General features: G+C 38.5%; 1 protein-coding gene across 7 annotated transcripts in view; it reads left to right on the top strand.

The window, feature by feature from the left end:
• LOC124138210 (calponin homology domain-containing protein DDB_G0272472-like) overlaps nucleotides 1-12,761 on the top strand; it is a 99,557-nt gene that overhangs the window by 51,463 nt on the left and 35,333 nt on the right. For all 7 annotated transcript variants that reach the window (XR_006861608.2, XR_006861606.2, XR_006861607.2 and 4 more), the window contains exons 3-4: nucleotides 236-2,245; nucleotides 11,473-11,556. Coding sequence is in view for 2 of the 7 variants with exons in the window: in XM_046504769.2 (XP_046360725.2) it covers nucleotides 268-2,245; nucleotides 11,473-11,556 (2,062 nt within the window). In the remaining 5 variants the exon portion in view is untranslated. The remainder of the gene's footprint in view (nucleotides 1-235; nucleotides 2,246-11,472; nucleotides 11,557-12,761) is intronic.

The raw sequence follows: 12,761 nt of genomic DNA, 5'->3' as shown, positions 1-12,761 counted from the left end.
CAGAACACTACTCATTACTGCGAATTGCAATGCTTCAGATCACTGGAGCACCCTTACCCATGTAAAATTTGTCTCTGTGAAAAGCATTTTCATTCTTGCTTGCTTCATAAAGGTGTTAGAACCTACACCAAAATGTTGCTCCTAATTATAATAAAGAAGTTGTTCATCCATATATGTTATCCTCACTTACATATTTTCATTCTTGCTGTCTAACACGAGTTCATTTATTTTTCAGTTTGAGGCTTGCAGTACCAGTACAAGTAGTAGATGGAAAAAGAGCCATCCTACAGGAAAGATAATGATAATTTGGTTGTAGACGTGAAATACACAAAGCGCCAAGTTCTACCGGCTGTCAAACTAGAGCGGAAGAACATTACCATGACTAAACCCCCTGACACGGTTCCCTGCATAGTGACCGTAACCGAAGATGAAACTGTCGAAACTACCGGTCCAGCAACAACGACAACAACAACAACAGAAACTACTACTACATCAACTGTGGGTGGAAGCACAAGTCCACTGGGAGAGGAAGAAGAAACAACAGAAACAACAGAAACAACAGAAACATCAGAACAGGGTGTGCCCGAAACCAACGGACATACGGAGGAATTACAAGAAACAGAAAAGCCTGGCAGTAGGCTTACAGTGCAGTTTGCGGAGCTGCCACCAAAGAGAACAAGTGAAAACGTTATGGAATTTTTGGAAGAACAAGAAAAATCACTTACAGAGCAGTTTAAGGCCTTGCCGACAAAAGCACGGAAGACGAGGTCCCCCAGCCCCAGCACCCTGCGGCAGAGTGTTGGACTGGATCATCTGGACAATCTGGTCCGGCTCATGGAACAGCTTGCACAGCTTCGGGACGAGAACACACATCTCAAGAAGAAGTGTGCCTACCTGGAGAGCACCAAGCACCTGCTCCAAGCCAAGACATCACTCGGAGATGAAGCCTTACCCATTGGGTATAGCTCATTACCTTCAAAGGCTAAGCCGAAATTGAGGAAATCTAATACTGATCCCGAGTCAAAAGATTCAGGTGGAGGCCACAGATCCAGGCCCCGCCTGCCCAGTGCTGAGGATGCCGCTAGTATGGACTATGGAGAATCATCATCTGATCAGAGTCCTAAGAGACCCAAACCTGGGACACTGAAAAAGCGGAGTTTTTCAACAGGGTCTTTAGATGTTTCATCAGAGATCATGGATGAAACAAGAGATGAACATGGTCATCGAAAAGGAGGCTTGACCAAATCAAAAAGTGGCAAAGAAGGCACAAGAGGATTTTTTGGGCACAAATCTCAAAAGTCAAAATCCTCAAAGAGTTCCAAATGGGCAAGAGTTAAGAAAGTTTTAACAGGGCAAAAACTATATGAAGATTTAGGTTTTAGCTTTAAATTTGGAAAAGGAACTCATGTGAGATATCACTCTGTGGGCTCGCCACAAGAACTCAGTCCCCCGAGCCATCGGGTCATGGATGGCAGATCCTTGGACTCAGGGGTGAGTAGCAGTCTGGATGTGGATGGACATCCGCGGACATCCACATCCTCTGCTGAACCCCCGAGTCCAAGCAAATCTCCCAATCAGACCGAAGATCGGGAACTTGATCTTACAACCGATATCTGGATGGGTCCACAAGATTGGATCGACCAACATGAAAGTCGCAAAGAAAGTGGAGCATCTCAGATGAGTGAGGAAGTAAACACCATTATAGAACTTAAGAGTGTGAAAGAAGGGGAGCAATTTCTGAAAGTCATCCCACTTCCACGGCGTCAGTCAAGTCCGACTCTTGGTGAGAGTCAGGATGAGGACATGGACGCTACGGATGCAGGGCGACTACGTCGCTCCTCGAGCTACAAAGGTACAGAATCAGACTCCACACTCAAGGATGATGATGCTTCCACAACTAAATCTAGTGATAGAGACTCTAAGAAGTTACATAAAACACCCTGGGGAAGGGTGAAAGATATGATTCATACTAGGAAAGATAGTTTAAAGAAAAAGAAAAAAGGCGACTTAGATGTGAGCGAGTGTTCCGAAGCAGACGCGGAAGCACTTGATGAACATTTACGTAGTGACCAGTTCGGAGAGGGTGTGATGAGTCGGTCAACCCCACGTACGTCCCCCATAGCGATTCGGCAACGTGGCTCCAAGAGCTGTAGTGAGTCCCCACCTACCCTCGGCGTGGGGAAGACGTCGCCCACCAGACCCTCTCTGCCCTCAGGAAGTCCAGGAGACATGGCAGCGTTGCTTGGTAAGGATAGCATATAAGTTTTGGTTAAAGAATATTCAATTAAAGCATGTGGTTGCTATCAGTAGGCCTAGCCAGAACAAAATATGTTGTTTTCGGGTTTGTTAATTTGTCAGTTCATCCATTTTGTTTGTATCATTACATTTTATGTGTAGCTAAAAACATGTCAGAGGGTTTTTATAAGATTTAAAATTCGAAACCCAGGGATAAAAACTGAGGGACATCAGCCCCAAGGTGTTATCCCAAGGATGAGGGTTTTAAATCTCATAAAAACCCGATTGTAAGTGTTTTATCTAACTTATAAACTGAAAAAAACCCAACTTAAAACAATATTTATCAACATTTTTATGTCTCACACATACTTTCCATGAACCTTAGGAAACGGGTGTAAAATATCTGTTGCTGGCATACGGGTACTTGAAAAAGACATTCTTAAAAGCATTGTGATTTATCAGCAGCTCTGTAGCCTGGTTGTACACTTACTTGGCTACATATACAAAGGTTACATGTTCGATCCTCTGGAATATTCACGACACTCATGCTTTATTTCCGGTATTTCTCCCGCTCTGGAAATACTGGAATTTAGACACTCATGTCATAAACATAGTATGACATGTACACTCATATAATATCCTCTATATATCTAATGTCTAATCACGTTTTCCCAAACCTGAAGTGATGTCATTATACTAGAAGTGCATATAACTTTCTCTTGAAGCAAGCTGGAGTCATGGGACTTTCTGCTTTAAATCTTATTAAAGTAGCTATCGTCATGCCAACTTTCTGTTTTAAACCTTAATATGACAGCTATCGGCATGGTGACTTTCTGTTTGAAAGTCGTCATGTCTTTACTCAGACGGTCAGACCACTAGAAATATAATCAGACTGGAAGTCCATTTAGGTTCACTAATATATTGTTAGACTAACATCTAGTCTCTGAAATGAACATATCGTACAGAAAAAAACAGTTGTTCAGTTATCTTAATAAAAATATAATGAAAGGGAGCCCAGTGACTCTCTTCGTTTTCAGATACTGATACTGCAGTAATCTAGACTTGCCAAACATTATAGACTTACATGGGCTGTATTTGATATATATTTGTATCAGGGTCTGTAAGACAGACTAGTAGATTGTCTATAATGCTATGCATTTTAATCTGTAAAACAAAAAAATGAAACTTGTTTGGCCATAATAGTTCATTTTCTGTGCAATGTGGAGACACTTTAAGTAGTTCATCCTTAACTTACTGTTGAGAAGCTAAAAAATTGGCATTAAAAGATGTATGTCCAGATTTATGGGAACGAAATTAGATGAATGAAGCTGCTTCTTCAGTTCATTAGAACCTTGTACAGAAAGTGTTCTGTAATTATTATTCTATTCCAGTAAGAAATTATACTTCATAAAATCAAACCTGTGGTGACTTTTCCCATGTTATTTGATAATAACATACCCATTTAATTCTCCTTGTGAAGTGCCAGCATTTCCAGAATCAATATCCAGACGCTCCTAACCATTGTACAAAGACACTCTCAACCTGACAAAATGTTGGAGCCTATACTTGTTGAAAGTTATTATAGGAAGTATCAGATGAAATTGCTATTTTCTCATTCCGGTAGAAATGTACCCTTCCCTATTCAATATAACCTGGTATAGAAAGTCCCTCACTTCCTGGAAACCAAACAGTTCTGCAGAGAACAAAGTGGTGTCGCAATCTCATGTCTCTAAAGCCATGAGGATCTTTGATGCAGATTTCGCCCACAGCTTAGGGATGTTCAAAGAAGCTTGAAATGGGATGTGTCTGATCAATTTTCAATGAAGCATATAGGAGGATGTGTATTCTTTAAGGGAAGAAGCGTGCTGGGGACTTGAGTGCAGTTCTGTAATCTAAAGTGGAGATTTATCAAAGTGATGGCCGATAGGCATTGCAAAGCTGGGATGCCATACAGCAGGTGTATAGCTGGGGAACTAGTCCACCATGTAGAATTACTTTTATATGATGGAATATTTAGTGGAAAATTATTCACTTCTTACACATGCGTATGAGTTTGATTTGAAAGGTTTGTATTAAATAATTCCACCATTTGGCATTGGTTTCATATGAGTGTTTATTCAAAGAAGTGATTCGGGTATAATGTGTATGTACTGTATATTACTGGTTTTCATTAGAATAACCAATTTCTTAAGGAGAGTAATGAAGATTGTAAATAATTAACACACTATTTATATTGCATGTTTATGATATGTTCGAAAAATTGGATATAAGGACACTATAAGTTGATTTTTGGTTCATCTGATTTTTTTGGTAAAAGGTGGATTTGTACTGTATCTAATTATCAGCTATGAATAAAGAAATATAGGGTTCTGTACAGTTTACCATGATAGCTGTGTTTACTATATCCCCTCAACCATTTATTATTATTATTAGTTGTTCTGTATCACTACTTGAGGCTATGGTTCATCCTGATAGAAAAGTCTGCCGATGTGCACCGTAGGTTTTAAAAGGCACTTATACATATCCGATTGGTGACAAATCATCAAGTTTTATTTAAACCTGCATACCAATTTCTTACCTTCAAATATGTATGCTTTATCTAATCAAAAATGAACTTTGAATAAGGATTCCAGATTGAAAACAAAAAGTGATGGTGTTTTCGTGGGGGCGGCCATCTTGTATTGCAAAACCCATACCATTTTGGGTGGGGATACGGTAATGTCATATCGGCCTCATCATACGGTCTCTCAAATGGAAGTAACAACCTTGTTAATGATTTTTGTACATTTCAAGTTATTTGATTTAATGCTGACTGTTTGAAAATATTTGAAGTTAAAATCCTGTTTAACCATTTCCTTCAGTGCTGTTGCATTTCCCCGCAGTGAAGGCGGAGTATGCATTGTTCCCAGTGTGATAGGTACCCAGTATTTATGAAGGGCTGTGACAAATGGGGGTTGTGTTCAATTTACAAAATCTATAGCAGATTTGTATCACAGGTGTTTCTTGGAAGAACTTTAAGAACATCAAAGACAAAGTGTGATGAATCCTCATTAAAAGCAAACTAGGCATGGATAACTGCTTTTTTATGAGGCAGAAAATTGACCACCATGCTAAAAAAACATCAGGAAGTGGAGACATCTGACTGTTGTGTAGACTGGCTACCGTGGGACTTACTACTTACCTGTTGCCCTCTCCATGATGTAGTGGATAGAGCGTCTGCCCGGAGAGTGAAAGGTTAGCTGTTCGATCCCCAGTCCACTTCAATCAAAGGACATTAAGATGGTACTTGTTGTTACCATTCAGCATTAGTGGATAAACCATGGACAGGCTGGCTCCGAGTATGATGTGTCTGATTAGGGTATCCATGTTAAACCTGCTGCATGGTATCTCAAAAGGCTGACACTTTAGAACTGGCATAAGTCTGGACTAGTACAATCAGCCACATACTTATTATGTGAGCGAAATAATCTTGGTCGTGACGTTAAGTCCCATTTTACCTCACCTGGCAAGACATTTTATAAAAATTGTGAAACTAAATATAATCTGAAAAGTATTATTCTTGTATTCCCTGGAAAGTGAACTTACGTTTTCACCACATACAACTGCAATAACTAGGTGTCACTATCCCAGTGGTGTCAGGGTTAGAAACTTCTTGTAAGCAACTGCCAATTGACATGGTTAAGATAAGGGCACACTTAGAAATCATGTTTTATTTGCAAAGATATCTTGTGATGTACTTTTTCACAAGTAAACTGGACAACCACATTGGACATGGAACTTATGTATAATGCATATCATTATTTTAAACATAGTCGCAGGATTTAGAAATTGAAAAGGGTATTCCTCTAATAACTATTAAGGACCGACCATTTGATGTTCTAGGCATGGGATCTTTTTGAAAAATAATTTATTGTCCTCGAAAATTCTAGTAAAAAATAATAATGTTTCATATTGCTGAGAAAAAAAGAAATTGTCTGCCACAAAAATTACATTGTTGCAGTTTGTTTTTTAGAAAAATTATTTTGGCTCATAGTTTTAATTAAAAGATGTCTGGTTTTGCAGCTGTACCTGAAAAAATATCTGGTCTCAATACATAATTTCATGCCCTACCCAGCATATCAAACGGTCAGCCCCTTGGCATCAATATCTCTTCAGAAGCCATGGCAGTTACTCTGAATCCGATTTAATTGATCTGTGATTGTTAAAAATATGGTGTTTTAGGGTTTGGTCAGAATTTGAACACCACACAACTTTGCTTTTTTTAAACCAAGCAATGTTTTTTTATTGCTGTTGAAGATTTTTATTTGAAATATTGATCCGTAATGTCAAGGGTCAAGGTCACACTGAAGATTGGTTTTAACTAAAACTTGTGAGTCGCTTTGCTAGAGAGAAAATTTATGGATGTCAAGTTGTTGTTTTTGAGGAACACAATGTTTCGGAGTATAAGCTCACTCCTTCATCCTTTTCATTCACATGAGGAAGGAGTGAGCATAATCTCCAAAAAGTTACTGATGTATGTTACCCATACATCCATAAATTCTCTTTCTTATGTGTATCACTTCTGAATGCCATTCAAAGCCTAACCACTTCGTTGTCAAAGAAACTTAGCTCATGGCATCCTTAGGTTCGGGCTGCAATCTGAAAGATTGGGAGTGATCTTTATAAGATGAAGCTGATTCTTGATGTACATTTGCCATGTGATTGGCTGAAATTGAAAGTCAAGGCCATCAAACAGGAAGTGCCTATAACTTTTTAGTGAACTAGTTTAGCATGGTAATCTCTGTTTTACAGAAGTACTTCATGATGTGGTTTCTCAAAACTGAAGTGAAGTCATTAAACCGGCAATGCATATTTGAAGTCATCTTACTTTGAACATGTTTCTTACACTAGAAGTGATGTCATAAAACCTGGGGGGCACGGGTGGCCAAGTTGTCTAAGGCGCCGCTATTGGCTGTGCAGAGTTGCATCCCTTGGGCATGCCAGAAACCTATGATTGTGGGTTCGAATCCCGGTTCGGCCCTATTATGTTTCTAGGTTTGTCAGCACCATACCCGTGCTCGTAGGTTTCACCGAAGTGGTAAACATCTGAGACCTCCATCACTTCGGGCTTTCTTCCCACATTAAGCTGACACGCCGTGATATAACTGGAATAATGTTAAAAGCGGCGTTAAACCCAACTCACTCCCTCACTCCCTCAATGAATATTCACAGACCACCATCATATGGCTTTTTTACTGCAGAGTATGGCGTTAGACATCAAACAAACAAACACTTACTAATCTGAGGATATTTATAAGGGAAAATGGCCAATACATCTATCATATACCAGATGGTTTGCTTAAGTTCAAAGGCTGTGGCATATTGAATTAATTGTTATTTCATTGTTACTAATGTGCCAGAATATTATGACTGCAGCATAAATAAATATTACACAGCTATTTATGCAATAAGATAGACCATCTCTCATAGAATGGCAAGGTGAGGCATATCTAGGTTCTGTTTTAAGAATAGCAAGGGTAGAGTGGTATTCTGATCAGGATCAATCATTATTAATCAAGTATTTATGAATAATTGTATCTTCTTCGTGTGAAATACAATATGACTTTCCTTCCTGAGAGCATTATATGCTTTGTCAAACCTGCCACTGAGTGTAAAGCGTAGGCTCTTTAATCAAAAACTGGAATATTTCCCCAGACAGAGAACCATTCAAGAAAAAAAACCTGTCCGTAACCTCATACCAAACAAGAAGACAAAGACCCTTGATTCTTCAGATCTGTTAAGACCTGAAGTGTTTAGTTCAGTTGAGTTTTTTTCCCCCTGATTCAGGTTTGTCACTTGTGTGTTTATGAAAAATCGATGTGGTTTTATCAAAGTGTTGCTTCATTAAACATTTTGACACTGGTGCCCAGCTGTGGAACCTCAGGACAGAAATTTGACATCCTCAACGTTGAAACGCACATCATCACCTTGTCAGGAGGAATGCCCCATGCACTACTGCTTTCAAGCAAGCGTTTTAGTGAAATGACAGTTTCCATTTTACAGTTGAAATAGAATAAGCATCACGCTCTTACCAGGGCATCAATTTTGAAGAACTTTTTACTAGTTTGACAGCCAATGGTGTCTTTGGTTAGAACAAGATCCAGCAACTAAGAAGATTAAATAATACACTCTTCTTTGAATGGAAACAGGTTTCAGGGTGTTATTGTCTAGACTTGACATTGAAAATATATCTGAAGCATTTGAGTGTCTTCACTATTATCTCACTGGCCAAGTTTATTTAGTTATGATGTGCATTAAACGGAGACAGTGATGAATGGGTTTTTTTCAAAAGTAATCTGGACCTACATATACAGCGAACGGATGAATATGCTTAATGCACAGTATCATTCATCAAATAAACCTGGGGATTGAGAAGTGGAATAGGATGTCATCAATTTCAACTGAATGGAAGGGGCAAACTATATGTACTATTCATTTTATTAAACTGTTTATTATCTAGTTCATAGGGCAGTGGTTCAAATGTTCACATGTCGCGACAAAGACCTGTGATCAATTCCCCACATGGGTACAATGTGAAACCAAGTTCAGGATAAATGACAAAACCAAGTTTGAAGATGGATCAAAAGTATTCTTCTTGTTGGCACTACCTGTGAAGATCTGGGTTAGAATTGATCTTCAGCAACCCATGCTTGCCTTAAGAGGCAACTATGCTTGAAGTAAGAGGCGACTAACGGGATCTGGTGGTTAGACTCACTGACTTGCTTTATGCATGTCATTATATTCCAATTGTGTGGATAGATGCTCATGCTGGATTGTCTGGTCCAGACTTGATTATTTACAGACCACTGTCATATAGCTGGACTATTGCTGAGTGTAGCGTTAAACAACAAACCAACAAAAATTGGTTGGCACACTCAAATTCCAAGGGCACATACAAATATCTTTGTGAATGCCCTGAGGCTCACTTGAAACAAACTAAATTTGGGATGGTGACTGGTGAAGATGTAGGTAGAGAATAGGTCTTCAGCAACCCATGCTTGTCTCCCCCGTGAAGATCCGGATTAGAATAGGTCTTCAGCAACCCATGCTTGCTGTAAGAGGCGACTAACAGAATTGGGTGGTCAGGCTAGCTGACTTGGTTGATGGATGTCATCATTTTCAATTGCATATTTCGATGCACTGGATTGTCTGGTCCAGACTAGATTATTTACAGACCGCCATGATATAGCTGGGATATTGTTGTGTGTGGCTTTAAACAACAAACAAACAAACAAACAAAAATGGGCTTGGTTTAGGAAAGTTATGTTATGCTTTACTTGCTGGGAACAATAGAGACAATACTCCACTGAGCTGCAAAGTTGCAAAGGTTATATCATACTACAGGAGGCACGTGTTCATAGTGACTGAAAATAGAAGCATGAAACAAACTATCCCAGCCTAACTAGCACAAGGTGTACCCCTTTAACTAACTTCAGCTGCCTGCACCTGATGGCCACGTTGTAGTCAGGATACTGATATTCACAATACTGATACTAATTATTGTGGTAAACAAACAAGAATCTTTGAGTTGAGATGTAAGTTGAGGATATAAGGTAGTATGCTTCTTTGATGGTTGATGTCTGTGAAGAAATGTTTACTGGTCGGTTTTAAGGGTACTGTATTTGCTGTAATATGTGCCCTGGACGCTTAGAAAGTTTATTTAAATGTACACAATATAACTATATTGACAGCGATTGAGCGTGTGAGAACAAACTCAGATTTGTGAGTGAGTGAGTGAGTTGGGTTTAATGCCGCTTTGAACAATATTCCAGTTAACTTATAATGTGTCAGCTTGGGGTGGGAGGAAAGCCCGAAGGGATGCAGGTCTGTCGTTTACCACTTTGGTGAAGCTAACTAGTTTAAACAATGATGAAGCTAAAAAAATTTGATCATAGTTACTAGGTACTCCTGTATTTTCTGTAAAAAAAACACCTCTAATATACATAATATACAGACTGTGATGTACATTTTTGGGCTTAGTATGTGGCATTATTAAATATCATTATTGCAGTTACTATTACTAAGATTAATATGGCAAATATTGTATATTATATATCTGTGTCTTTTTCTTCCTATTCTGCTAACAATAGGTTAAAACATGTTTTGGAAAATTGCCTTTTAACATGTAATAGGAAGGAGCCAGGAGAATCTCTAGAAATCTAGATTTGCTAAATTATTGTAGACTTAATATTTTTTGTAAAGTCTGTTTGAGAGACTAATTCTGCTTGAGCATATTACATAAAACATTCAAATCCTGGTATACAGTCAATTTCTGTTAACTGGATAACCTGTTTGTCATTAAGTATTTATTTAAAAGGTGCATGCAAGTGATAATATTTTCATTTTAGCGTTCCAGACTTTTGTTAGATTTCAAGCAGTTGAAAATAATGTTACCTATGCCAATAACATTGATTGCTTCTATCACTTTATAAAATGTACCAGTACTGAACATGCAAATGAGGTATAGAAAATTAGATTCATTTGATTAAGAAAGAGATGTTTAAATGACATTTTGAACTTTATATGCAGATTTATGGTAAATTTTGCAAAAGAATTTAATCAGAACAAATTGTGTTTACAAAATGCAAATAAAAGAAAATTTAAATCAACAGGTATTTAATCAACTGGATTCCATTTTTGGAGGAAGTAATGTGCAAAATAATTTTATTGAGAAAGTTCTTTATTTGAACTAAATATTTGATAAACGAGTTTTTGAATAGCTGAAGTGCATGTCTGCAGTGCATGATAAATCTGGTCAGTTTACATTTGAAGTATGACATTTGTCTGACATCATTTATAAGGGTTGTGTAAAAGTCAGAAGGGTTTTATCAGCATGTTACCATGGTTTTCCGATATCATACCTTTCAAGAAAAATAATTTGGACTCTATAAATAAACTCCTGAGTCTGGAGAGTACTTGGCTTTCCCATGTAAAAGCATGTTGCCAGGCAGAGTAATTATACTGAACAAGTGCATGTGGTCCAATTGAATTAAGGATATTAATTATGAATTTATTAGTGTATTCAGGATATTTTTAGCAGTCCTGCTGATGCCTATTGAGCGAGTGTTTGGTTTTATGGTGTATTTAGCAATATTGTAGCTACATTAGGAAGAGTATCATGAAGCATCAGCATCACACGAGGTTCTCGTTTAAATGTTTTATTTCATCCCTATTTTGATAGCATACTTGTTATTCCAGCAACGGGTGTTTCCGACGAGTACATTAAGAAACTTCAGGAGTGGGAGACGTTGAAGACGAGGAAGTCATTGTCATCACAGAAAGGTATGTCTCATCTGTGAGTGAGTGTATGTTGTTTTATGCAGGATTAACAATATTACTGTGTGTAAGTTATTCTTGCCTGGAGAAACCAGTGGTTGAGAGTATGAGTGTCGGGTTCATGCTGTCTGGGTACAGTGATACACACACAGCAAGCTCAGTCCGTGTAAGAACGGACCCATGAAGATCCGGGGTGGAATAGGTCTTCAGCAACCCATGTTTGCTGTAAAAGCCGACTTTGCTTGTCGTAAGAAGCAACTAACGGGATCGGGTGGTCAGGCTCGCTGACTTGGTTGATGTATGTCATCGTATCCCAATTGTGTGGATTGATGCTCATGACATTAATCACTGGATTGTCTGGTCCAGACTCGATTATTTACAGACCGCCATCATAAAGCTGGAATATTGCTGAGTGCAGCGTTAAACAACAAACCAACCAACCTTGTAAGAACCAGATCCTCATTCCTCAGTGATTGAGACGGTTCTGGACCTGTGGTGCCGAGAACCTCGCCCCAGGACATTCCACCCCCTAGGGAACTATCCATCAATGCCTGTGACACCGAGCACACCATGGTCGACTACATCACTGTTGAGAGAATCATTTGTATGTTGGCTGTGAAGTATTGGAAAGGCGATGAATGCAAGTTTGATGTCAACAATTTCGCTTTTCTTTGCTGTGGTTATTTAAGATTCACAGGGGAAGGTTCTTATTGATTTTTCTGAGACATCCAGGAAATGTAATAGAATATAGAGGCATTGGGAAAAAATGAATATATTGTCTTATTGGAAGCATTGAGGAACTGTACAAAAATATATTGTCTTTGATTTTTGGTCATGAAGTTGGCAGTTTAATCAGAACTGCTCTAGATATATATTGATATCTATTGAGGCCTGCATTATAGGTTACATTAAGAAGTTTAATTCTGTTTGAAGTTAAGTAAATCAGAAGTAAGTATGATTGACATTTTCTTCTGGAAAACAACAACACTTTTTTAACATTGAAATGTCACTGGAACCCCTGATGTATTGGAGCCCTGCAACAGTGGGAATCACTCGGACTTAAAACAACTGGGTGACACCAATCCTGAAACACCAATACCATTGTATGGTGAATACCAATACCTCAGTACAGTGAATATAATACCTCAGTACAATGAATAGCAATACCTCAGTACAATGAATACCAATACCTCAGTGAATATAATACCTCA

Source organism: Haliotis rufescens, unplaced genomic scaffold (genome assembly GCF_023055435.1).
Source record: "Haliotis rufescens isolate VD_foot unplaced genomic scaffold, xgHalRufe1.0.p SCAF_40, whole genome shotgun sequence".
Lineage (NCBI taxonomy): Eukaryota > Metazoa > Mollusca > Gastropoda > Lepetellida > Haliotidae > Haliotis > Haliotis rufescens.
The sequence above is the reverse complement of the archived record's forward strand: the minus strand, read 5'-3'. Positions and strand labels throughout refer to the sequence as shown.